General features: G+C 41.5%; 1 protein-coding gene across 2 annotated transcripts; it reads left to right on the top strand.

The window, feature by feature from the left end:
• On the top strand, positions 1-25,902 carry ELOVL4 (ELOVL fatty acid elongase 4). 2 transcript variants are annotated; one of them, XM_022590332.3, is made up of 6 exons: positions 1-404; positions 15,367-15,554; positions 16,733-16,813; positions 19,976-20,147; positions 21,207-21,334; positions 23,854-25,902. In XM_022590332.3, exons 1-6 carry the CDS (start codon positions 305-307, stop codon positions 24,127-24,129), a joined length of 945 nt encoding a protein of 314 aa, XP_022446040.1. In that variant the 5' UTR covers positions 1-304; the 3' UTR covers positions 24,130-25,902. The 2 variants fall into 2 exon arrangements, with proteins under 2 accessions (XP_022446040.1, XP_089777898.1); XM_089921772.1 differs by having other exon boundaries at positions 19,976-20,175; positions 23,854-24,089.
• The last annotated feature ends 1,860 nt before the right edge of the window (positions 25,903-27,762 follow it).

The following is a 27,762-nucleotide window of genomic DNA, read 5'->3' as shown; positions in this document are numbered from 1 at the left end:
CGGCGGCGGCGCGTGGCGGCAGACGGGTGCAGCACCGGGCGCTCACGGCAGGATCTCCACCTCCTCCTCCTACCCCCGGGAGCTTTGACGGTACCTTCTCCTTCGCCCGGCTCGTCGCCGCCGCCGCCGTATCCCCGCCGCCGCCGCCGCGGCGCCCCGACGAAGGGGAGAAGACGCAGCTGGGCCGCCGCCGTTAGAGGAGTCGCCGGCTGCCGCTCGCTCGGTCCGCCGTCGCCTCGGAGGTCGATCCTCCCGCGGGGTCTCCGCTTCCTCCTCCCAACGCCAGCGCCCGCTCACCGCCGCGATGGGGCTCCTGGACTCGGAGCCGGGCAGCGTCCTGAACGTGGTGTCCACGGCGCTCAACGACACCGTGGAGTTCTACCGCTGGACCTTGTCCATCACAGGTAAAGCTCTCCATCCTCGCCTGGCCCCGCGGGAGACACCAGCCCCCGGCCTCGGAGCGCCCGGCCCGGCAGCGCCCCCGCCCCCTGCGGCGGTTGGGATGCTGTGGATCCGAGGAGGTGCCGGGCGCGGAGACCGCGCTAGGGCACTGGTTAATCTGATCCGAACGTTAATTCTTCCCCCTCCCCTCGACGCTTGCACGGTTTTCCTCTGAGCTTCCACCATCTCTCGTCAGGTTCTCGGATGCAGGAGCTGGCATTTCAGATGGAGTCTGTGCTGCTGAGAGCTCGGCGCAGGCCCGCCCCACCCTGTGGTCCCACATCTTCCGAGCTCTGACACTTCTCTTTTGCACAGGGATCATTTTTAACATTTAGCAATATTCCGTCGGTGAGATGGCTCGGGAGGGCGGAGAGCCCAGTGGTCGCTGTCCTTTTGCTTCTTTTGGCCTCCTGGTTGCTTTGACACACCTGCTAATATTTTGTCTAGCTCGTCCATCTAGAATATAATTTGGAATGAAGAGTCAAAAGCCATTGTTCGGCTCCTTGAACCTTGGAGGAGGTTAGTTTCCGAGGCTTTTTCAACAACAGATAGGCTTGAAGTGATTGTCTGTGATGGCTTTGCGCAGTGCAGTGCGGTCGGGGCGGGGGAAGGTTAAAACACCGGGAAAGAAGTAGGGAATCTTTAGGAAAGGGGGTCTCTACAGCAGCACCTAGAGGTGGTCCCAGAAGCCTACACGTATACAATTGTCTTAAATTGGCAAACTTTTCCCTTTCAGTGTTGCAGTTTGACAGGGATGGTTAGTTGGCTGAGCTAGGCAGCTTTTCTAAGGGGAAGAGTTGTGCTAATATGTTATTTTTATATTTTGCCATTTATTTTCTTCATTAACTTCAGTTACTTTTGGGTTTAAAGCATTTACAAGTTTTTGAAATAAACAATTAAGCTAACAGGATTTTAGAAATGATCTTATGTTTTGCCATTTCCAGTCCTTCTGCAGTATTGCCCTGCATCCCAGCGGCGGAGGAGGTTAACCTTACATGTTAGGACTGTGCCTCCCTTCCCAAGGAATAGAAGTATATTCCTATAGTTTGGTGTTCGTTGTTAGAGTCAATGGGACAGTGGTTACAGCATGAACACAGTACAATACATGGGATGTATGTCGTGGAAAAAAACGTGTGCTGGAATTATTTATGTGTGAGACAAAATGATTCTTTGGCATTGATATGGCTTTAACTTCTTTAGCAAAGTGTATTCTTTTTCAGAAGATCTCAAGTTTGACACTGAGAAATAAGCTACTTATTTAGCTGTTGCTCTTGCAAATGGTTAAAAAGCACTTTTTAATGGAGTCGTTCCTTTTTAAGTCTCTCTTCTATGTAGTGTACGCTGAGGTTATGCTGCTATACCTACAAAAACTGGGAAAGATGTATCCTTCCCTTCGTCTCTGTGATTTTGGTTATTTAAACATTGCATCAGGGTTTCCCACAACACAGTTGTACAGAGCTGAGCATCAGGCAAGCTCTTTGGCAGATAATTGCACTTTGCATACTTCAGAGTTCAGGCCTCGTCAAGGTCCTCAAATCTCCATATAGCCAGCCACACCCAGGAGTTCTCATTCCTGTCTGTCTTCCCTTCCTACCTCAGAGCTTTCCCACCTCTGGAGTGGCAGAGCAATTGACAGCAAAGGTAGAATATGCCTTTCTGTGATGGTTAATTCCTTCCTAATGATGCTTGTATAAAAAAAATCACAAATGAAACGGGAAGCTTTGTGCACTTGCCTCATGTGAAAGCTGTCCACGAGCCTGTGAAGGGCAAATAATATAATATTGAGGGCCAAGCCGGAGTAGTGAGAGTAGCCACTAGAACGAAGTGACCTCTCACTAGCAGATCAGAGGGAAGGTATTCACCCACGCTCTGGCTATCCACTTACGAAACCTGAGACTGCTTCCTTGCTTCCTGTAATGAGCTACCTGGTGTAGGTAGATGGTATTTCTTAGCCAACTGAGAGGCTTAGTGGGTTCTACCTTGCTACTGCGTAAGAGGGCTATTTCAGCCTCAGGCAGAATAGGTCTGCCCCACTCTCCGGTCTCTGATTCATTCGCACTCCTCTGATTCCAGGAGGATCTCCTTGCTATAGTTTCATGAAAATCTGGGTGAAGGAGTTTCAAAGTAGAAAAGTAGCTTATGAGATGAGGCTGAAGAAGAAGTCGATGAGTCAGAGGGGAAGATAAAAGTGGGCAGAGAGAAAGATGATGTTGAGAAATAGCGATGAGTATGGTGAAAGAATGCAGATCATTCAGGGAGAGAAAGAAATGAGCAAGGCTGTGTGCCCTTGAGTGCTTTCATCCTCACACTGTAGTTGTGTGCTTCTTTGTTTCTGTTTTCTCAGTTCATTAAATACTTCTCTCCACTGAGGTTTCTGCCTAAGTGTAAAGTTAAGTGTAAAGTTTTCTGCCTAACTCTTATCTACTTTGGACTTTCAGAACAGGGATAGTTACACATTTGTAGAGTACATTTGATGAGCCCAAAGATTTTTGTTCCTGCAAAAATACCATTTTGCGCTGTTATATCAAATGGTGGCTTTTTAAAAAATAAATTTATTTATTTATCTTTTCTTTTTTTATTTTTGGCTGCATTGGGTCTTCGTTGCTGCACACGGGCTTTCTCTAGTTGCGGTGAATGGGGGCTGGTGGCTTCTCTTGTTGCCGGTCATGGGCTCTAGGCTCGCGGGCTTCAGTAGTTGTGGCACATGGGCTCAGTAGTTGTGGCTCACAGGCTGTAGAGCGCAGGCTCAGTAGTTGTGGCACACAGGCTTAGTTGCTCCGCGGCATGTGGGATCTTCCTGGACCAGGGCTCAAACCCATGTCCCCTGCATTGGCAGGCGGATTCTTTACCACTGCAGCACCAGGGAAGTCCCCCAAATGGTGGTATTTAATAAAACACGTCCAAAGCAATGTATAAAAATTGGGCTTGGGCTTCCCTGGTGGCTCAGTGGTTGAGAGTCCGCCTGCCAATGCAGGCGACACGGGTTCGTGCCCCGGTCCGGGAAGATCCCACACGTCGCGGAGCGGCTGGGCCCGTGAGCTGTGGCCGCTGAGCCTGCACGTCCGGAGCCTGTGCTCCGCAACGGGAGAGGCCACAACAGTGAGAGGCCCATGTACCGCAAAAAAAAAAAAAAAAAAATTGGGCTTTTCAGAGACACATATCTAGCAAATACAGAATATGTCCCACAGTGTATAAACACAGAAAGTATTACTTTTACTACATCATTAATACATTGGAGTCAAAACTTTGAAAGAGCTGTACTCTTAGAAAAACAGCAAAAATAAATTTTCCCTTCTCTATATTTTTAGATATTTTGAACAAGGAAGTGAGTCTTGCTTTATAATATATAGGAAACTATAGACTGGCATAGGACATTTTTATACCCGTTGGTGGCATGAGAGTAGGTACTCTGATGTCACTGTGTTTTTTTCTTCTATTTTTTCACTTTATGAGTACATTAAAATTATTAGGACTGGGGTCCTAGGCTCAAAGTGTACATCCATTCAAGAGGAATTGTACGTAAAATTTGAAAACCAATGAGTCTTAATACCCCAACTTATTAATACCCAGTTGTACCCGAATTGGACCTTATATTTCCCGTTGCATTTATTATTTTAATAAATACTTATTAGTACCATTTTGTGTAACTGACATTAACATAGAAACATCCTAGAAAGTTAGTAGCCAGCATGCCCACAATAAGGCCAGATGTCTCTTGAGCTACCATATTTCTTTTTGACCACATGGGTTTTTTTTTTATTATTTTAAACTTTTTATTTTATGTTGGAGTATAGTTGATTAACAACGTTGTGATAGTTTCAGGTGTACAGCAAAGTGATTCAGTTATACATATACATGTATTTATTCTTTTTCCAATCATTTTCCCATTTAGGTTACATAACGCTGAGCAGAGTTCCCTGTGCTATACAGTAGGTCTTTGTTGGTTATCTATTTTAAATACAGCACTGTGTACATTGACCACATGTTTTTAAACAGCCATTGTTCTTGGAGTATGTTTGTACATGCATGTGTGTTTGGTGGGGGACTTTGACACTGCTCTCTGTTCACAAATATGGCACCCTATACTTGGGTGAAAAATGAGTGTCTACTTGGGAGTTGAAGTTAGAGTGTGAAAGGCCAGTCTAGCTGGCCTTACCCTCACTTTGGAAGGTCAGAAGGGAGAAGGGGATGAGTGGTTCAGGAGGAGGGAGGACTCCTGTGGGATGATGATGAAATCCAGAGGCTAGGCTTGTATAATGTTTCCTTCTTACCTCATCACCTGCCACTGTGCAGGCACAGTTCTGGGCTCCGGCGAGAGAATGAGGACACTCGGTCACCGCCCCATGCAGCTTACGGCCATTCCACCTTCCTTGGCATCATGGTCTGAAGGCAGTGTGATCAGAGTCAGAGTCAGGCCTAGTTGGGGCCTAGGGAAGGTCAGGAGATTGCTTCTCTACCCTCCTCATCTCCACTTCTACTTGCACCGCAGTCTTGAGTCATGAGAGGAATGTACGGGCTCTGCCTTTAGAGTATTTTAGCTGTTTCACCACGTGAAGTTCATGTGGGTACTGTTGGGGAGAGTATTTGAAAGGTCGACTAAGGAAAGGGGTGTCAAAACTAAAAACCCATGGAAACTGGGAATGAGTTTAAGGGCCAGTGAGTCAGCCTGGCGTGCTGAAACTGGGGGCCCGTGGGAGGGGATGTTTAACTCAGCTCAGATAGGTAGGGTCTGTCCCACAGATTGCCGGGCCCCAGAGGAGCACGGGTCTTTAATACCGTCTATTATAGTTACGTTGGTTTTGTTATTTGTCACAGTTAGAGTTTTTTATCTACGTTATTATCTAAAACAGATTTTTTGTTTGGCCTAGCCTGGAAACTCACTTACCATTCTCAGTGTTTCTTTGAGAAAAGACATTCTAAGTTCTAGGCAGTTAATTAAAGACAAATATGTGGAACGTGTCCATCTTCTAATGTGGGATATCCCTTAGGCAGCATTTTCAATGGGGTCCTGGTCTTATCCTTCCTTCATAACCTCCCTGAAGCCTCTAGGAGGTCCCTGCCATTTTAGGGTTGTTTGCTTGTTTGATTCTTGTTACTTTTTCTCTCACCAGTGGCTTTTGGTGGCAGACTCCTGGATTCTAATGTCTGATGCTCTTGTCCATTCCCCAGCAGCATGTAGCAAAGCATCCAATCACAGATGGAATTCCAGGAGGGGAAAACAGTGCAAATTCTAAAACTAGTGTCAGGACACAGTTTTGTTTTTTTTTTTTTTTTAGCGGTACATGGGCCTCTCACTGTTGTGGCCTCTCCCGTTGCGGAGCACAGGCTCCGGACGCGCAGGCTCAGTGGCCATGGCTCACGGGCCCAGCCGCTCCGCGGCATGCGGGATCTTCCCGGACCGGGGCACGAACCTGTGTCCCCTGCACTGGCAGACGGACTCTCAACCACTGCGCCACCAGGGAAGCCCCCAGGACACTGTTTTATACAGTTAGATTCTTTGGCTTAGGGAAACAAGGTTTTAAGAATTACGTAGATAGTTATATCAGGCAGTGCTTTTGTGATCTTAAGTGCCACAAAGAAGTTGGTCATCCTTTTAAAATTCGACGTTTTATTTTTTTGTCCTATGATAATGTCATTAGTGAATGATTTAATATTATTAACATAAGTATTATTTTACATTTATTGAGTCACTTATTATTTTGAATTAGACATATATTAGCACATACAGAAGAGTTGGGTAACAGAATTATCTGTCTTTTCTCATGCTACATGGCTCTTCTTTCTTTTTCATTATCAGGACGTTTTTCAATTAAGGTGCTGTTGTTTTATTTTACCTTAGAATGAGAATGTATTAGAATATATATTTAAAAAAACATGGGTTTTGACTTTTAGAAAAGAGAAGGGAGGAAGAAATACATGGCCTTTCAAAACCAGTTTCCAGCTCTCCGTTCTAACCTGGTCAGTCAGCACTTCCTTGCCCACAGACGTGCAGCTCTAGCCACCTTGGATAACTCACCCGTGAGTAAAACGTGTGCACGTCTGCCTTGACGTCCCTTATCACGCTGCCCTTGCCTTTACTGCCCTTTTCCCTGGCTCCTGCCACACGTGCCCGTCACCAAGACCCTCCTGGCTCAGTCTGCCTCCCACACAGAGCCTTTCTTGGTCGTGGTACCCGGAGCAGCTCATTGCTGCATCTGATCCCATCATCCTAAACAATTGCTCGTGTACATCCTTGTGCTGTTCCTTCTGGGACTCTGTTGTCTTGTACTGTTTTAACCTTTATTATTATTTATGTTTTCACTTTGTATTTTTCTCCCCAACACTAGGAAGTGCCCATACATTTGTTGATTTGATACAGCCCTCTTAATCCAGTATAATTTCAAATAGTGATATATTCTGATTGCTAAATACTAATAAGGTTTTAGGCTACACTAAATTACAGAGAGTTTTAAAAATGATCTTTATCATTTTTAAAGGTAGTCATAAATTCAGTTGATGTTGACTAAATTTAATGAAGGAATCAAACCATTAAATCACTTAGCACGAAATACTTTAAAGAGATATAAAATCAGATGTAATTCTTCCTCTCTCTTCATGGTCTGTGCGGAAGCCTTGTGATGTGTGTGGGAGTGAGGAGGGCAGCGTGCTGTAGGGAATGGAAAGGATCCTGCACTGGTGTTTAGACGACCGAGGCTTTAGCCCCAGATCTGCCGCTAATTAGCCGTGAGAGTTTGGAGCTGTCCCTTTGCTTTTCCAACTCAACTTTTTTCATCTCTTAATTGAGTTGAATTAGGTAATCTCTAAGGTCTCACCCGGCTCTTAAATTCTGGATATAGATGGAACTTAAAAAAATTCTTTAAATTGGTAAAGCAGTTTCAAACAAACATATATTGATAAGTAATTGAAAAACCGCATTCTATGCAACAATGCCAATCTTTCCCAGCAAGACTGTTACTGGTGCTGCCCAAGTAGTGAAAATAACAGATTCATATTTCGTCCTTTTTTGGGTTTCCCTGTTGGCGCAGTGGTTGGGAGTCCGCCTGCCGATGCAGGGGACACGGGTTCGTGCCCCGGTCCAGAAAGATCCCACGTGCCGCGGAGTGGCTGGGCCTGTGAGCCATGGCCGCTGAGCCTGCGCGTCCGGAGCCTGTGCTCTGCAACAGGAGAGGCCACAACAGTAAGAGGCCCGCGTACCAAAAACAACAAAACAAAAACAAAAACATATTTAGTCCTTTTCACTTTCTCTTATCTGCTCCATAGGAAATAGTTAAAGGAATAGAAAAACAAAGGGATACAGATATTTAAGCACCTGTTTTTTGACAGAGCACTGTGCTTGTTGCTATAATTCTGTACCCATTTAATGATCTACATATTCCTTGAACAACCCAGAGTTAACTATTTTGTCAAAAATAATAACAGTAACGTTAGAGAATAAGTTTATTATTCTGCAGGTGGTTTCATGGTCTTGGGCATGGCCAAGGGCAAATTATTACATTTTTACATGGTCTTGGGCAAATTATTCCTGATTCTTTGGGGCTCATATTTCTACCTGTACAATTAGAAGGTTTGAGACTACATGTTCTCTTAAGGCCATTTTATTGAATCCTTGTAATAGCTCCTAAAACAATGGCTTAGATAGTCTAAACTTAATCTTACTTTATATTTTTTTTCTATAGAACATAAAAATTACTGATGGTAATTTTTCTTTAATTTGGTTTAACTCTTCTCTTGGGACAGAGGAGGATTTAGTGGTTTGATTATTGTCAGTAATAATGACAGTGCTGACACGTATTGAGCTCTTATTCTGTGTCAGACACTATACACGCAGTGTCTTATTCCTCCCAACAACCCTGTCATCACCCGTAAGGCCAGAGAGACTAGGTGACTTGCTGAGGCTTATTCAGCTGCTAAATGAGGAAGCTGGGGTTGTCAGGCTGCTAGTCTGACTTGAATGCCCATATCCAGAACCTAGGGAACTCCTCTAGGTCAGGAAGAAAAGGCCTGGAAGACATCGAAGGGCTTGACTCTTAGCAGGAGGGACTCAGATGATCCCTGACGTAGGACACACCTGCGTGGAGGCATGGGTGCAGAGGGAACGGGATGCAGTGGAAGGAAGTGCTTTGCGGTCCACGTGTGCTGGGAACTCTCCCGTTTAACCATCGCCCATCAACCCTGTGAGATGGTTATTATTTCCTCATTAAAAAGAAGAGGGGAGAACAGTTGACTCTCCATCCATAGAGTCTGTCGCCCACCCCATCACTTTCAAAACACCTTACTCCCTTGGTCCTCACAACATCATTTTCTCTTTTCCTTCCTCTCTGGTTGCTTCGCAGCCACGGATCCCACTCTTCCCTTAAGTGTCCCCCAGGGTTCAATCTTTGTTCCTTTTATTCTCTCATTCTATGCGCTCTTTCCCTTGTGACCTGAACTTCTGCTGGAGTTCTCACTGCCGGTGACTCCCTTGTGCGTCTGCAGCCCTGGCAGTCATCTGCAGTTCCAGAGCCTACTGGATGCCTCCACCTAGGTGTCCCATGAGTGCTTCAAACACAAGCTGTTTAAAAATGCACCTGATCGGACTTCCCTGGTGGCTCAGTGGTTAAGAATCCGCCTGCCAATGCAGGGGACACGGGTTCGAGCCCTGGTCCGGGAAGATCCCACATGCCGCGGAGCAACTAAACCCATGCGCCGCAACTACTGAGCCTGCGCTCTACAGCCTGTGAGCCACAACTACTGAAGCCCGCACGTCACAACTATTGAAGCCCGCATGCCTAGAGCCCGTGCTCCGCAACAAGAGAAGCCACTGCAATGAGAAATGAGAAGTCCGTGCACCGCAATGAAGAGTAGCCCCCGCTCGCCGCAACTAGAGAAAAGCCCATGCGCAGCAACGAAGACCCAATGCAGCCCAAAATAAATAAATAAATAAATTTTAAAACATGCACCTTATCATCTCCTTCCAGATCTGCTCCTCTTCCTTTATGCTCTGTCCTGGATCCATGACTTTACCATCTGTGCCACCAGGCAAGTCAGAAATCTGGGGGTAATCCTGAACTTTTCTTTCACTCTCACCTCTCACGTCCATGTCAGCCACCACGTCTGTAGATTGTGCCCCTGTGACTTTCGTATCTGCCTATCTTTTCCATCACCAGTGCAGCCCCCGAATCCAGGTTTCCCTCATTTCTTGCATTATAGTCGTCTCCAAGGCTGGCTGCCCGTCAGCATCACCAGGGGAACAGTAGATACTGGGGTGGAGCCTAGGAATCTATATTTTTAACAAGCCGATGATCCTTCTGCGGGCAGCCTAGCAACAGACAGATACCTGAGAACCACTGATCCAGCTGGTTTCCCTGTCTTTCCCCTTCAGTCCATCTCCCACTGCCTCCGTCATGATCTGCTAAAAGCCGAATGTGGTCTCCTGTTTCTAACCAATGAAGCATCTCCCCTTTATCTACAGGATAAGTTCCAGCGTCTTCAGCATAGTTTGTGAGACTCTCCCAGGTCTGATCTGACCTGTAAATCTCTAGTCATTTCCGGCCGTCTTTGCTTGTACATATGCTCTACCTCAGGCCTGCTTAGTTTACAAAATAAGTGCTTTATCTCTTGATTTGGGGCTCTCTATACATACGGTTCTCTCTGCAAGAAAGCCTTCTGCCCTCCCTGTCTGCCTGGCAAGCCCCTCCTCTTTCTTCAAGGAACAGTTCAGATGTCAGCTCTGGAAGTTGCCCTCGTCGCCTCTCTCCTGCCCTGCCACTGTTCTCAGACTGGCCTCTGACATTGCTGTCATCGTCCTGCAAAGCAATTGATTTTTCATGTCTGTCTCCTCCAATAACTGGCGAATTCTGAGAGGTCAGGGGCCAAATAGCCTGTTGCAAATCACTTAGCTCAAAAGGGATGGAGGGTCTGACTTGAAAAGCTGTTCTGTATACCATGCTGGATGATTTTAAGATATAAATCAGGTAAGGAATAAAAGACTCTTGGTGGAGGGTGTTCAAGGGAAGCCCCACTTCAGATGGACCATTTTTCCTCCCATTTTAAAAATAAAGGTGTAAATTTATACATGATAAAATGAACTCTTTCTGAGGATCAGTTCGTGAGTTCTGACAAACGCATACGGTTGTGTAACCATTCCATGGCCTTTTAACATGGGTAAAATTGTGTGATTGCTATCCAGGCTAATGTTTGTAAATAAATCAGTCCCACTCAGCATGAGTTTTATGAAACAGTCAAAATGTTCTAAATGGAAACTATTTCCTGAGAAAGAAGTTAACTCTTAAGGGTCTGGAAGGTTAACGTAATGTGTCTTAGTAATTCTTATTACTGAAATAAAGTTTCTTGTTCCTAAACTTGATTTGCTATAATATTTAGCTTTAGGTTTGCTTAACTTTAAAACTCAGAGAGGGAACTCAAGGGAGACAGCTTTTCTACTTACAGAAAAAGAGACCTCATGGTTAGAAATTTTCTGAATTTAGGTGTAATTTATTTCCCTAAAGCTCTTCTCACTGGTTCTCTGGCAATAGAGCATAAATCTGCTATCTCTTTAGTATTTGATGAGGCCTCCTTTTTTCAGGCTAGACATCCTCGGTCCTTCCCCAGCATTTAGTGTCATGTCTCCCAAAGCATCACGATCCTGGACCAGGTCTGCCAGATGCACCACCCGTGAAAATGTGCGCCTTGGTTTGTTTATCTCTTGTCCTTCTTTCTGCTAAGGGGACTTTTGTAGGTCCCGCTTGTTTTCTTTCTCCTGAAGGAACATGATTGACAGGGACAATTCTATTTGAAAATTTTCTTTAAACCTATAATTTAGGAAGAAATTGGTGGGAGCATTTCTCCCTTAGAATGAGTGGGCATGGTGACTGAGTGGTCCTGGAGGAGCTGTTGGGCCACAGGAGGCTTTTGCTCCACCTTCTCCAGCAAGTCTCTTGGCCTCTCTGCATCTCATTTTTGAGATAAAGGGATCATTTCTAAATCTAAAATTCTACACATCTGATTTAGATCAAGGCATCCATGCAACATGAAAGGCTTAAAATTGTTACTAAATAGGCTCAAAAATAAGAGGAAAATCATCAAGATACAAAGGCATAGACCTGTTGATAAACATATTAATAATATGAAATATAGAGAGAAGACAATTTGGCAAACAGATCGACTGGAGTCCAACTTTATATTTCTACCATATTGATTCCCCCACAGCCCCACCAAAAAGAAGAGCTTTTCAAAGAGAGAATTCCCAAGAGTGTTACGTGAAACCCATTTGAATCTCGGTATTCCTTGATGACAGAATTTGACTTCAGTGGTGGCGGGAGGGATAGGGTTTCAACAGAAGTTTTCTTTTTTTTTTTTTTTTCCTAATAAATTCATGGTATGGAATCCCACCCATAACTGTGTAGGATTAGGGTATTGACAGTGTACCAGAAATATATCTAGACGTTGAGCCCCGTGGAGCACACATGCTCTCAGTACTGGGAGCGGGTGGTGCTGACTGACTTCAGGTTAAAGCTGTGAGCTGGCGTGGAGGAGGTTTGGGAAGAGCTTGGGAAAGGGCTGCTGGGCTCTGTAACTGTACTGTTGGGTTCCACTGAACGGATAGACAGGAAAGGAGTGATATGGAAAAAAAAGATCTACTCCTCATTTATTCATCAAATAAATGTTCAGACACCTCAGCAGGCCTGGTAATACAAGAGCGAGATACCCAGCCCCTGCCTTGAGGGAGATGGCATTTTAAGGAAGTTTACAGGACCGTGTGATGCCCTGTAAGGGAACACACGTGCAGGGACTCTGGCCGTGAGAGGTGGGTCCCCTGGCCAGCGGAAACTGCCTATTTTCTTGATCCAGTTTTCCTTACCTTCAGTTCCATTCTTCCTCCTAATTGTTATTTTAAAAAGTAACAATTTTCAAAAGTTTAAAAAAAAAATCCCAATGGACCCCCCTAGTTTTCTGATTCTCAAGGACGGTCCATGACGCTCTTGGCGTAGCGTCAGTTGGAACTTCCTAGAAAATGCAGAATCTTCCTAAAAATGGGCTGTACCCTGAGCTGCTGAGTCAGAACCTGCATTGTAACTGTGCCGCCAGGTAATTCTTCTCCTCATTAAAGTTGGAGAAGCACTAATCTAGTTCCCCTTCATCTCTCCATCAGGAGATGAGGACCGATTATGCCCTTAAGGTCCCACCCACAGCTGCAGAGCTGGCGTTGAAACTCAGCCCGGCTGTTTACTGATGGAGCCTCCTGTGCCTTCTCGGATATGTCTGCTACTCCTTATCTGCTCCTCTCCACCTCTGTACCCTTCTCTTGGCCTCTGTCAGTGCTTCATCTCATCAGACCTTCAGCTTCTTACTCGTGTCTCTTTAAATACCTCTGTTGAAAACGTAAGGTAGATAGCTAGTGGGAAGCAGCCGCATAGCACAGGGAGGTCAGCTCGGTGCTTTGTGACCGCCTGGAGGGGTGGGATAGGGAGGCTGGGAGGGAGGGAGACGCAAGAGGGAAGAGATATGGGAACATATGTATATATATAACTGATTCATTTTGTTGTGAAGCTGAAACTAACACACCATTGTAAAGCAATTATACCCCAATAAAGATGTTAAAAAAAAAACATATTGAGAATATTAAAAAAAAATACCTCTGTTGAGTGAGTTACTCATACTGTGCATCTGAGAGAAGGAGCTTATTTATTTATTCTTGATTTAGGGGAAAGTTTGGCCCCATTTCCCTAGTTTTTTCCTGCTTGCTGCTCAGAACTGCCTTTGAAGTCAAGAGGAATTCTGTGTGTATAAGAGTTAAGACAGGGCTTCCCCGGTGGCGAGTCCGCCTGCCGATGCAGGGGACACGGGTTCGTGCCCCGGTCCAGGAAGATCCCACGTGCCGCGGAGCAGCTGGGCCCGTGAGCCATGGCCGCTGAGCCTGCGCATCCGGAGCCTGTGCTCCGCAACGGGAGAGGCCACAACAGCGAGAGGCCCGCGTACCGCAAAAAAAAAGTAATAATAAAAAGAGTAAGACATAATCCGTGATGTCAGAAATTAGAGTCTCCTTACAGGTGGATTTATCTTCCTGTCTCTGTTACATAGATTCTCTCATAACAGAGTCCTTTTGCTCTTTGTATCCGTGGGAAAAGCAGTATCTGCCCTCTCTGTAGTTTGTGGATGGGGGTGGAGCTCCCTGGCAGCTCCTTCCCTAGTGACCTGAAGTACAGCCAAGCTTTAGGATTTAGGGGGTTTGTATTAGTTTCTTTTCTTTTTTTTCTATAATATAGAAAAATAAAGATCTAAGTCGATGAATACCCCATGTTTTAGGTTGGCTTTTGGCGTAGAAAGATATGGTCACAGAAGAAGAATATGACAACAGTAAAGAAAAGGGAACAATCACTGGTAAGACCATAGTGGCACAGTGCCTTCAACAAAAATCAGCCCCCCATCTTTTAAGTCACCCCCTCCTTGTAAGAGGATTACTCTCTCTCCTGTCTTTTAAGTACTTTAGTTTATTTTTAATTCTAGAATATGTTTTGATTTGAATGACAGAACCACAATTTCCATGAATAGATAGAGAGTAGGCCTCCTCTGTAAACGATAAAGTAAAATCAGTTTTTCTGGTTTTTTGTTGTTGTTGTTTTCTTTCAAGTCACTATCCCACCCTTCTAACAACTCTTATTTTATAGAAACCATGGTTATTGTGTCACGCCCCAACTTCGGAAGCTATGTGATTAAATATTTTTGTATTTGTGTTTCATGTCTTGTATCTTATTTTCTGTTGACAGCATATAGAAACAGACTCATTTATTTTTAGGTAAAGAAGTATTTTGAAAGACAGTTAACTTACCCAGAGCTATTTTGCATATATAGTTTTAGTAAAACTGACAGTTTAAATAGGGGGACATTGTAATGAGCAATTAAGTTAAATTCATTTAGTCTAGGTTTTACGAACTGGCTGAAAGATAAATTTTTTTTTTTTACTTTAAAAAAAATGATTTTCCTCAAAATAGAACATAGAAGTGTTTTGCATTACCAAGAATAAGCTAGACATTAGATTCACAACCTTTAAAATGCTGTTTAGCTCTTAGAAATATAAAAATTAACTTCAGTGTCCTTTTGTAATGTAAATTTTTGTCAACCTCATATTTCATCATCATGCTTCTCTTAGAAATGTTTTATTTGTGGCAAGATTCTATTATAAATTTGATGCAGGGTTGCATATTTGAATTTAAAAACAGTTGATTCATTTTAAATGAAATAATATGTTACATTATATATATATACACACACACATATGCAAGGTAAATGATTTATAGCTTTAGAGAAAAGTACTTAAGTTGGTTATATTCATGGGAAAAAAGGTAGACTCATGTTCTCAAGGAAAAAGAAAAATGTCTTGATATGTGGTTGCTGTTTAAATAAAGTTATAGAAATGTAATGATCTCTAACTTAATCCTCAACTTAATACACATATAACTGTACTCTTGTCTTCAGTATCCAGAAACATTCCGGGGAACAGCTTCCATGCTCCAGACCTCTTCATTTTACTAAGTTTTTCCTGCTTTCGGCATAGGATGGAGCAGCCTTCAAACTGTGCTAGTAAATTTCAGATGTTTAATATGAAAGGTTTCTCCTTAAAGTATTTATTTTCTGTCTATGAAACCTTTGAGTAACTTTTCATCCCAAAAGCCTCTTCTGAATTTTCAATGAGCTTTGTTTCTTCTCTCTGTTCTCGAGGTTCTCTGTAAAACATGTAACGTGTGCCTTATGTAATGAAACTTCATTTTCAAAAGGTACTCCCAGGAATTGGTCTTGTTTCTTTGGTTTTTACGTCATGTATTTTTGTTGGGCCTCTAAGAATCTGTATTTGGTCAAATTAGGAAAACTAAGTTGAAACATTATGCTTCCTAATAAGTTCATTTTATAGAACATTTATTGTATAAGGAATTTATGTTCTCTCTGTAGATAAACGCGTGGAAAATTGGCCTCTGATGCAGTCCCCGTTGCCTACGCTTTGTATAAGTACCCTTTACCTCCTGTTCGTGTGGCTGGGTCCAAAATGGATGAAGGACCGAGAACCTTTCCAGATGCGTTTAGCGCTCATTATCTATAATTTCGGGATGGTTTTGCTTAACCTTTTTATCTTTAGAGAGGTAGGTTTACTAAAGTTCACTTTATAATTCCCCAAGTCTATTGCAAATTAAAAAAGGAGAATGTGTAAAACTATCATTGTAATGTTGTGCCCTAAGATAAATGTTAGCTACTCTAAGAGTACATTTTATGTTATTGACAGTTTTCATTTTTGGATAACAAAAATATGAAACATATGTAAAGTGTAAGACAGTTGTTTAAAGTGGGATTTTGAAGCAGACAGACTGGATTCTAAAATAACCCTTACTAGCTTTTCTGACACTGGAAGTTATTTAACTTTTTTGAGATTCATTTTCCCCATCTGTAAGATGGGCATAATACCTAACTTCTAGGGTATCAAAGATAAGTGAGATAATTTTTACATAGTGTTTGGAACATATTAAGCGCTCAGTAAATAGTTGTAGCTATATGTTTATAATTCTTATTCAGCAGTTTCAGGTTTGGTAACTGATGAAAATATGCAGATGTAGAATACCGATCTCAAGTTTAAATCCTATTACATAATGTAATTGTATTTTATGTTGGAACTGAAGTGAGTTAACTGTTATACAGCTGTTGCTACTAACCACTGCCCACCTTTCTGGGCAGCAGCAAATCCTCCATGGCATTTCGAAAGAAAATCCTAAAGGCTGGATTGGCACAGCCATTTCTTAAGTTGTAAGAGTGAAAGGAATTTGTTTTCCACGAGACTCCTCATTAATGTTCTGTATGAACCCAGAGTACTGGACTGGTGATGCTAGGGAAAAGAACAGTATGCTCCTTTAAAAAAACCTTTCTTTAATTGACAACTTAGCCTACGGAAGCTCAACTTCATAAAAAACTTTAACCTGTTTGGATACTTTACCCAATTTGTTAGATGCAACCCACTCTGGTTCAAGACTAGAAATCCGTGCAACTCTTGCTGCATCTGGTGAATCACAGTTTCTCTTAATATTATGAGGTAGAGAGTCTCTGTCTCAGTCCGAATGTCACATGTCATTTTAAATTTAGATTTCAATTTTAAAATAAATTGACAGATAGTAAATTTTAGAAATTCCAACATATTAAATGTTTAATGCATTGAAAAATTTTAAGACCGAATTGCTTTTAAAAATATTTTGCAAGTTTGCGTATTGTAGGTAGTGCTTATAAATGCCGTATCTACTGAAACTTTACTCCAAATATTCTTCCCTTTTTCCAGCTATTCATGGGATCATATAATGCAGGATATAGCTATATTTGCCAGAGTGTGGATTATTCGGATAACGTTCACGAAGTCAGGGTAAGTACCTTGAAAGCAGTGTTAATCAGTAGGAGTTGGTTTAATTTTGTAGTCCCTAGTCTGTGAAAAACATTCTTCAGTATAGTGGTAAAAGTGTACTGGATTGTTTCGAGTCAACAAAGCTATGCTTTTTTTTTTTTAAGTACATAATTGAAAATCTGTTTTCATCCCTCCAGTATCTTCTCTCATTTGGTAATGTGAGAGTGAAGGTGTGTTGGATTACTAAAATGCAGTAAGCAAAAAAAATAAAAAGAGAAGTTCCATGTTTAGTATAAAGATGATATTTTAGATTTTTGTTTTTTTGGTCAAGAATAGACACTCTTAGAGAAAGCTGAATTCATTTGTTAAGAAAGCCTGAGGAAAACGAACATCTTATAAACTATGTACTGTTTAGTAAATTAAGCACAGCACAACTAGTATAGGTATAAACTCAGTTTTTATCATCTTTGCAGAAAAGCAGACTAGTAATATAGTGTTACCGTATTTTACTGTGCAGTCACCTGCATCAGTAAAATTACCATCTTATTTTATTAACTATTTATTGAACTCCTCTTGTGTGCTATGGTTCATATCAAACATTACATATACATAAAACATTTATATAGCATATATAACATATGTTATATATATGTGTGTGTTTTATGTTACATGTAATATATGTATTAATATAATTTGTAGTAGCCGCCCTTGGAAAAAAGTAGCTCTTCGGCATTGGGGTTGGACAATATAAATAGCAGTATCCATCAAGACCCAGCACCAGATTGCTTTCCTGTAGTTACCATTTTATGTCTCTGTCTTCATTTCCCTATTAGGAGATATAATGCGCCGATGAAAGAAAAATCACCCCTTTTGGTTGTCATGTTGGTTTTATTCATTGAACAAATGTGTATTGAACATGTGCTGTATGTAGATGGTGTGAGGGGCCCTGGGGACCCAGGTGGAAAGGCAGATAGGATCCCTGCCTTTGTGGAGCTGACATTCTAGCAAAGGTGGGAGAGGCAGACACTAGTCATGTAAACAAACGGTTAACAAGAACCTAAGACCCGTGATGCGACTGAGAGAGGATGAGAGGAGCCCCTTTATACAGATTTGTTGGCTACGGTAACCTTGCTAGAGAGCCTCTCCCTGGGTGGAGCGCTGACTCAGGTCTTGCTCAGGTTGGGGGAAGGAAAGGAAAAAGCGCTGGGCTTGCTTTCTCTGAGGAGTGAACCTAGGTAAACCCCTTGGATGAAACAACATGCTAACATTTTGGGAATAAAGTTTTAAAAATACCACTCTGGTCATTGTGAGCCTACCATCCTGGCATGCATAAACGATCAGTTCTTTAAAAATTGAGAATGGACTTGAGGATATGGGGAGGGGGAAGGGTGAGCTGGGACAAAGTGAGAGAGAGGCATGGACATATATACACTACCAAACGTAAGGTAGATAGCTAGTGGGAAGCAGCCGCATAGCACAGGGAGATCAGCTCGGTGCTTTGTGACCGCCTGGAGGGGTGGGATAGGGAGGGTGGGAGGGAGGGAGACGCAAGAGGGAAGAGATATGGGGATATGTGTATATGTATAGCTGATTCACTTTGTTATAAAGCAGCAACTAGCACACCACTGTAAAGCAATTATACTCCAATAAAGATGTTAAAAAAAAAAAAATTGAGCTATTGTGAGAACTGAAATCAAGTAGGAGAAAGAACCAGAGCGGCAGCAGATTGCATTTGAAAATTTCCTGGCTCTCTCCTCCTCTCTAATATGCGATGTGGCAGAGTAAGTGTTTTACCCAAAGACTCATTTTTGTATCCATTGTTATGTAGCCAAGAAGGATCTCTTCACTTTGATGTAGCTATTCAGTTTACAAACTAAAGAGAAGGATTATTTATTACTATTCATGAGTGGTGGCTAATTTAGAGGCCCAGATAGGGGGAGAAATAAGACATTATCTCTTCCCTTCTAGATAAAGTTTGCTGCACCAAAATGTTATACTTTAAAGTACTAACATAATAGTGAATATTATAGTGTTGCTGTGAGAAATTCCCTATTTCAAGCCTAGTTTCAAACAACTTTATCACTTTCAACAATATTATTACTCAAGCAAATTCAGTAAATAATTCTCACTTTGTAAATACAGTACTATTTTTTCTTTGGCCTTTCTCTTTCTTCCTTGCCTACACTTTAAAATTGTAATTTTGTTTTTCAAAAGCAAAAAGCCAAACCCAGACAAAAACCCATGGCATCCAACAGGTGCAGGTATAAAATGAGGAAGGTCTCTATCAGCTCTGAAACACCTAAGCCTGGCTGTGAGTGAATCTGCCAAACCCCTGACACACAGAGGTGTACGAACAGATTTCAGTTATGTACCGCTGCCTTTGGTATTTGTACACAGGACACATGTCATAGAAAATACTTGACATAAAAAAGATGAATTGAGGTTACTATTTTAGTAGGATCCTTGGAAAATATTTTAAAACATACACACAGAGGTCACCTCTCACTGGATCCTTGGATCCTTAATCTCAGCATGTAATGTAATCTTTCTGCACCATCTGGTGTCTTAATTAGAGCCCAGGAAAAGAAAAGACTTATTTATGTAAGCACGATTATATTTATGACCTAAGAAATATTTGTTGTGTATGTTTGTTTGTTGCAATTTATCATTTTAAAGATGCTACTGCCTAATAAAAGCTACCGTGATTATTTTGTTGCATATGTTAAAGTGAGAGAGAGAGAGACAAGACACTCACAGAGCCCAGTTGATACCCAAGCACACTTGCAAGAATCTCTGAGGTATGATATAGGCTAGGCATGAACAAGTGAAATACCTTTACAAAGTAAATATCTCAGTTTCTCTACCATGTTGAAAATCATAGCAATGTGAAAGTGTTTACAGCTCTGCATTCAGCACTTGGGTACTGGTGACATCCAGCTATGGAACAGACTGAAAATTTTCTCTGAATTGTTGGCACTGTGTAGATACAGATTTGGACTCTTTCTTTCCCATTATTTTCCCTGTGAATAGATGCCTGGGTTTCACACCCACTTAGACAAAAATGATTCTGTGCCTCCTACATTTTGTGCAGTGAAGATTGTTTAGGACTTAGAATGTGTAGAAAACCATGCGATAGTGTCATTCTGGTGTTTGTAAAATGCTTTTTTCCCTTTCTTTCTACAGATAGCTGCTGCTCTGTGGTGGTACTTTATTTCTAAAGGAATTGAGTATTTGGACACAGTGTTTTTTATCCTGAGGAAGAAAAACAACCAAGTCTCCTTCCTTCACGTATATCATCACTGTACAATGTTTACATTGTGGTGGATTGGAATTAAGTGGGTCGCAGGGGGACAGGGTGAGCATTTTCAGGAACATATCCCCAGGTAGTAAATTATGTAAATGTGGAAGATGGAAAGTAGTGAGAATTTGACTTGGTCTATAATTTAATTTACTTTCATGGTTAATTATTTCTGTGTTAATTTCACTTTAAAGAAATTTGAAGAAAGTAAAGCTTTAGCTTTTTATCTGTGACTACTTTCACACCTACAGATTTACCCCAGAGATAAGCATAAACGAATCCCAAACATAGCAAGTTATATTTTGATAGGGAACAGTTCTAGTGGTTCTGATCCAGAGGATACCAAGATACAGCTTCTCAGTCTGAAGGCTTTGTCTCCTCTCCAAGCCCAAAGCCCACTCCTGCTGTCAGACAGGCCCAAGTGCACCTGTTGGTTCTTACTCAAAGGAAATTGTGTGTAGCCTTCTCAGTGTTGAAGAGAATCTGAATTCACAGTTTGGCCAAGGTCTGCCTCCAGCTTTTCAGATGCCTGTACATTGGAGATGATTCACATCACTGAGCTGTAAACAGACCATTCCTCTGATGGGGACCCGGGGTACAAGTCAGTATATAATAGCACAGTTCACCTTGCTACCTTCCATTTAAAACTATTTAGGAAACTAAGAAATAAGTACTATTTTTTTGTAGCTATGTATATCAGCACATGTAAAGGCAATAATGAAACATTTACAAATCTGCTTAAACAATTATATGTACCATGACTTTTTTTCCCCAAGAGTAATAGAATGCAAAGTAATACTGGCAGTAGTTCTGTATTGGGGCCTACTTAAGCCACTGGAGTACCCCTATTTGAAAATTTGCCACTTTGAAAGTCCTTTGCATTTGAAGGACACCCTTTTTTATTTATGTGGTGAAAGCCTGAGTCTGAACTTTAAAAATACTTGGCGTGATCTGAAGAGAAGGCTTTTCCATTAGAACTATTTTACAACTTTTATTCCTCATCTGTACTCAAGATTAAATGTTGGAAAATAATGTAGATTCATTTATTTTATGTCCAAATGGTTTATCACCTAATACAGGTTTCTGTAGCTTGTAATTACCTCTGTTTTTCTAAAGCATTTTTCGGAGCCCAGATGAATTCCTTCATCCATGTGATTATGTACTTATACTACGGGTTAACCGCCTTTGGCCCATGGATTCAGAAGTATCTTTGGTGGAAACGATACCTGACCATGCTGCAGCTGGTGAGTTAAATGCTTCTAAAGTTTTTTCTGGTGAAACACTGAGAATGTTTGAATCTAATTAATTGTAAAGTGCTGAGTCGTTTTCGGCAATTTTCTGTTACCAAGCCGACTTTCTCTGTGCTCCAGCTATAGGAGTTGAGGCTGTTTGGTTCTGAGCTACCTGTTCATAGACCTAGTGGTCATGGCCACTCGTTTTTTAAATGTCCTTAAAAGACCAGACTCAGCTCTTGTCTAAGAGAAATATCCTTTAAACATATCTGTGAAATGGATGAGTAAAGACCTAAGCGTACCACAAAGTACACAGACTCATTTATGATTAGAAAAATAATCTAACTTCTTTCTTAGGCTTTTTTTTTTTTCACTTAAAATGTTACTACTGCCTCTCTTCATCCTGCCCTTACGTAAATTTTCTGTTGTCTATTCCATTTTTCCATCCTTGTGAACAGATCCCATACGTTTAGAATATGAAAGTTGTAGGAAAGGCACAGAGCCAAGGAAGGAGTGGGGTAAAGGAAGGGACGAAGGGGGACTTCCCTGGCGGTCCAGCAGCTTCCACCACAGGGGACATGAGTTCCATCCCTGGTTGGGGAGCTAAGATCCTGCATGCCTCATGGCACGGCCAAAAAATTAAAAATTAATTAAATTTAAGAAAAGGAAGGGACCAAGGACCAGAGAACTCTTAATTCCCCGACACACAGTCATTAGCGAGCAGAGCTCAGTATTCTCAAATGCTAGTCTTCAGAGCAGGCAGTTCTCAGCACCTACCCCCAGTAGGACTTCTTGTAGCATCTGGGTGCATCAGTGCAACCTTCCAAGCCAAGCACTAGCCCAGTAACCAAACTGGAAATCCAAAACCAACCTGGTAGCTATTCTTAAGCCTTGGAATTTATTATAATTTGCTTTAATCGTAGCACGTACACAGTTTTATCAGTGTACAGTGGAATCACATTTGGAAACATTATTCATCTCTGCTTTAAGTTTCTAAACAATAGGCTAACCAAACAGGAAGCACAACCTTTGGGAAATGCTGGGTGTGCAGGATTCATCTGTAAGTAAAGTGCTACAGGAAGCTTCCTCCAGTTTTTGTGTAAGCCATTTATATAGTTTGTGTAATTCGTTTCTCTCAGTAATTATTATTAGATGGTCCCAAGAAAATGAGGAGGCGACAAAACTCACGTGAACTCTCCATCTCTGCTTTGCTGGAGCCTGCACCTGACTGTCCTTTAGCGATGCCACACCTCACACTCACCCTTCTTCCGTGATGCACGTCCTAAAAACCATTGTGAAATCAAAAGTTCTTAAAATCTGGATTTTGCCATGGAAAACTTTTAAAGTTTTTTAGTCTGATAGAAATTTGGGGCTTACATGGGATAAACTTTAAAACTAATATTTAATATAGTAATTAATATTGATAATGCTGTCCTTTAAAGAGAAACCACAATTGCCCTTTCCAAACAGGATGTTAATTTCATGAAAGGTAGTGTATTTCCAAGCGAGAAGCTCTCACAACAGTTCATCGTGTATGTCAATCTTGTAAAAAGCTAACCCTTGTTAATACCGTGGAATTCATAACTCTTATGTTGAGAACCATTCACTCTTCTTACACTTATTCTCAAATATCTACAAAATTTTACCAAAAAATCTTAGTCTTTAAAGACTTGTGTCCCTTCAAATGCAAATTTACTTGTCTGCTATTCTGTAAGAAACAAGTAATGAACCATTTTGATAAGCTCATTTTTAGAAGTATATGTACCGGCTTGCTGACAACTTTGTGGAAGGAAATCAGTAAAAAAAATATGGGAGGAGGGCTTCCCTGGTGGCGCAGTGGTTGAGAGTCCGCCTGCCGATGCAGGGGACACAGGTTCGTGCCCCGGTCCGGGAAGATCCCACATGCCGCGGAGCGGCTGGGCCCGTGAGCCATGGCCGCTGAGCCTGCGCGTCCGGAGCCTGTGCTCCGCAATGGGAGAGGCCACAACAGTGAGAGGCCCGCGTACAGCAAAAAAAAAAAATACGGGAGGAAAACAAAAATTGAAGAGCCTATAGTACCACTACTTTACTCTCTTAGGCCACTGATATTCCCTCTCATGAGGTAAAATTATTCAACATTATCCAAAAAATAATTCCTTGAGCCCAGACACCAGGCCAAGGGCTCGGGAATCATGGAGACCAACACAGAGCCCCGCCCTCGGTTGTACACGGGTGGAGAGGTGGACAGTCCAGAAGTCAGCAGATGCAAAAGACACAATTCCTGTGAAACGAAAAAACCCACACAAAACAGAACCCTTCGGTTAAAGGGATGGAGGTACCCTCTGGGTGGAGGTACTTGAGTCTTAGCAGGAAGCCCTAGCTGAGGACATGTCATTTGAGCAGCAGCCTGAGTAAGGAGGAACCAGAGAACTCTTAAGCCTTGGACCGTGGGGCGACGGCGTGGGCCTGGCTCAGCCGCACAGAAGATGCTGAGGTCGTGACGAGCTGCTTGCTGCCCACAGTAAACGTACCTGCGCTGTTTTGTTTTTCAGATTCAGTTCCACGTGACCATTGGGCACACAGCGCTGTCCCTTTACACCGATTGCCCCTTCCCCAAATGGATGCACTGGGCTCTCATTGCCTATGCAGTCAGCTTCATATGTCTCTTCCTTAACTTCTATGTTCGGACGTACAAAGAGCCTAAGAAAGCCAAAACTGGAAAAACAGCTGCGAATGGTATTTCAGCAAACGGTGTGAACAAATCAGAAAACCACCTAGTGGTAGAAGATGGAAGAAAGCAGAAAAATGGAAAGGCAAAAGGAGAGTAAAGTGAACTGGGCCTTACCTGGTGTCGACAGCGAGGAAGCTCCCACTTCACATACAATTTCAGGGAAACCAGAAGCAAATGAGGGTTTGGGGATGGGGAGAAGACAAACGTGCTCTATGTATTAGTGACCTTTAGATTGAGTAAAGTGTTAAATACAACACCCAGGTGTTTTATTTATGAAGTTTTTATTTTAAACATTTTTTTATTAGCCTTGACCAAAGCAATCATCACGTGACTTTGGAGGCCCCTCCCCCTGTTCATATTCATGTGTACAATGTATGAGAGTTTTCATGTCTCTTCATTCTTCAGACTGATAATCACAGAAACATGGTCTTTATGCCTTTTTTTTTTTTGGCTAAATTGCTACTTACCTACTGATGAAAATCAGTTACCTTCCATCTTCTGGTCCCAAACTGGAAATGCAGCTACTTTAAAACGTGCACGCTTGAATTCATTTGCTGACTGGAGTGGTCAAATCTCTCCACCTCTAGTCTGAAGATACCCTTTTGGTTGGAATTGAATTTTAAAAATCTGATGATCTCTGTAGACTCTTAGAGGCTTGATGATGATGGTGTTGGGGAGAATAAGAATTACAGTAAAATCCGCCCGGCGACTCAAAGGTCACCGTAACCTGCAGCACAAATCATTGTGGGAAACAATTTTTGTGATGAAAAGGCAGCCTTTCAATACTCCTGTTACTACCAGATATATATTATAAACGTTAAGGTTATTGTCTGATTGGAACATGAAACAACTCATGTCTCTATTAGTAACATCATAGTTACATTTATGTGCTGTTAGAAGAGAGTATGTTGATTTTTATCAGGCTTTCCTTGTTTTGATTTGTGGCTGTTACTGATTTTTCATATGTGGAAATATACCTACCTCTTCTGTTGGAAAGAACAGTTAAAATTAAATAAATTTTAATTAAAAAATCAAGGAGTCCTCTAATGTAGATTTTAATATCAACTTTCAAATTCACTAACACTGTTTTGTGTTTTTTTACAAGTAGTGTCCAGCAAGCTTCTCTGTGAAACTATCCTTCTCTTTTAACGTGTTTAATTTTGGAGTGATACTTTTCTTGTGACAAAGTTGCAAGATCTTACGTGTAACTAGATATGAAGTGTAAACCTGTTTTGGTGCAATATTCTTGACTCCTTGGTGCTAAAGATCATTAAATTCAGTGCTTGATTGTTACCAAGTGTTAATTGCTAAGACATAAGATGAACACGAAAGTGAGAATAGCCAGAATCAGAAAATGAAATTTGCTGTTTACAAAGGAAGTGTTTCATGTAATATAAAAAAACAACTGGAAATTCACTAGGAAAGAACTTGCACCCTGTCTTATTACATAGGTTAAATTGCTAGTGGGTATCGCACAGGGATCGTTCGAGAAAATGTGACCAAAAAAAAAAAAAAAAAAGGCATGAATATTTCTAAGTATAAGTATCTTTAACATGTCAAAACCGCATGTGCAGGATGTAATGCTGTTTGTGCAGAGTATTTCAGAATATTTTGTAAACCAGAAAATATTTATTGTGCATTAAAATGACACTCTTTCCCCCCAAGGCATGCAGACATGAGAATTACAGACAGTTTGCCCCGTATATAATAGTTTGGTCTAAGAGGATTCAACACTTTTGTTTTTGCTGCTCAGTGTGTAATGACTAGAGATGTGTAAATCTTTGTGAGCTTTCTGTACTGGTTCCCCAGAGCTATTCCTTCCCTGCTACCTGATTTCAGCACAATAAATATACTACTGCTGTGGGAAAAATGATTTTTTTTTTGGTTAATCAGTTGATTATAATGTAAATTACCTGCTAGATATTTATTTATTTGATTCAGTTGTTAATATCTTAAATTCTCCCCTGCTGCCAATTTCTAATGAAAAGAAATGAAACTAGAACTTGGGTGTCAACAATTTCTGGTAAAAAGCTTATTCCTTTATGGTAGCGTATTTTTACTTTAAAACTTAGCTGTCTTTGGAAGAACTTTTGGCTCCAGACATAAAACATATCATTTTCTTCTGAATTCGTACATTTGTCACTTTAAACGTAAGCCTTTTTTTTTTTTTAACTTTTTATTTTATATCGGAGTAGAGTTGATTAACAATGTGTTCGTTTCAGGTGTACGGCACAGTGATTCAGTGATACATAATACGTGTATCTATTCTTTTTCAGATTCTTTTCCCATTTAGGTTGTTACATAATGTTGAGCAGAGTTCCCTGTGCTGTACAGTAGGTCTTTGTTGGTTGTCCATTTTAAATACAGCAGTCTGTACATTTTTAGTGCTGTGCTTTTTTTTTGTTCCAAAACCAAATTGGGGAGCCCTCCTGTTCTGATATTTAAACCCTTCAATCCTTACTATACTTCAAGTTTCTTTACCAAAGATGATTTTAAGATGTGATAAATGTAGCCTTTTCTGGTAGCCTTCATAATTTCTCTATCACCCCACTAAATATACATGCCTTCATATGTAAAAATCAGTGAAGGAGGATTGCATCCTCTTTTCGGTAAAACTTTGTCACTAACTAAAGAAACGTTTTCCTATTGTAGAAAATAGGGAATTTATGAAATACTCGCATCGACTAGAAACAGCTGAGGCACGTTAGCAGCGCGTTTTCCAATAGCATCGACAACTGTGGCTCTGCCTTTTTCCCTTTTCTGTGTTACTCTTGGCTCCATTTTGCTGTTGGATGCTGCCTGGTGACTAGTTTCAGTTGTAGCATTATTAATTTAGTCATTCTCTTTTTCTCTCTTTCCACACACACTCTGAGGCATTCAGAATTTTCTCCGTATGGGTTATTATATTCACATTTCAGAACATGGAATCTAGCAATGCTTTGTTATTTATCAGGACTATTTTAATTTACAGACTTGCTCCATATAGGGATACACTGTAAATAAGAAAGAGAACCTAGAGATGGAGGTGATTTTTTGCTGTTGTATCCATTTGATAATATAATTCAAGCATTATATATTGACCGTTGGGGCATTGCTTTTGAATCTCACCTTCATAAGAATGTGACAGCACGCTGAGCTGTTCACAGCCTCTCAGCTTTCCTTGTTATAGCACTGTCCTTACTGAGAAAAAGATGACTACAGATGTACAGGATGGAAGTGGCATGCTCCGTACAGTACTGGGTGACTCAGACTTAGGGTCCTGCTGGATGGTAAATAGGGTCAGAGCGCTGAGGGGCACCGAGATGCTGAGCTAGCTGCACAGGCGCCCAGCATCTGAGCAGGAAACGCAAAACCTGCTCAATGAGATTGGTCACCTGCCACTCAGCATATAAGCAATTTTGACAGGTAACCTTGGAAAGCAAGTCCTTAATAGTGTATTTTAGAACCCATCCTTAATCTTAGGTATTTTAGACAGAGGACCGCTGAACCAGAAGAATCATTGTGAAAAGGGAGAGATGTAGAAACATTTCTCTTGTTTCAAAACACTACAAGTCACACGAGTATCTTTCAAGTCGGTTTTCCTGATGTAAATCACAGAGGGAAGGCACCTCTGTGAATTGAAAGGCACAGCTTTTTTTTTTTTAAGTTTTTAAAATAGGAGGAGGTAACATAACTATATTCCAGAAGGTGACTCAGAGGTCTAAATTAAAAGTTATAATTGATATACAGA

Source organism: Delphinapterus leucas, chromosome 12 (genome assembly GCF_059928025.1).
Source record: "Delphinapterus leucas isolate spDelLeu-1000000601 "Yukka" chromosome 12, BTC_Dleu_Yukka2, whole genome shotgun sequence".
Taxonomy (NCBI): Eukaryota; Metazoa; Chordata; class Mammalia; order Artiodactyla; family Monodontidae; genus Delphinapterus; species Delphinapterus leucas.
This window is presented reverse-complemented; position numbering and strand designations above follow the sequence as displayed.

What these genes read in the sequence shown, in the direction of transcription:
- ELOVL4 (XM_022590332.3), top strand. Translation starts at nt 305, where the DNA reads ATGGGGCTCCTGGACTCGGAGCCGGGCAGCGTCCTGAACGTGGTGTCC. An exon ending in ATAACGTTCACGAAGTCAGG is followed by an intron (nt 16,814 to 19,975) that starts GTAAGTACCTTG and finishes TTCTTTCTACAG; the next exon opens with ATAGCTGCTGCTCTGTGGTG. An exon ending in GTGGGTCGCAGGGGGACAGG is followed by an intron (nt 20,148 to 21,206) that starts GTGAGCATTTTC and finishes GTTTTTCTAAAG; the next exon opens with CATTTTTCGGAGCCCAGATG.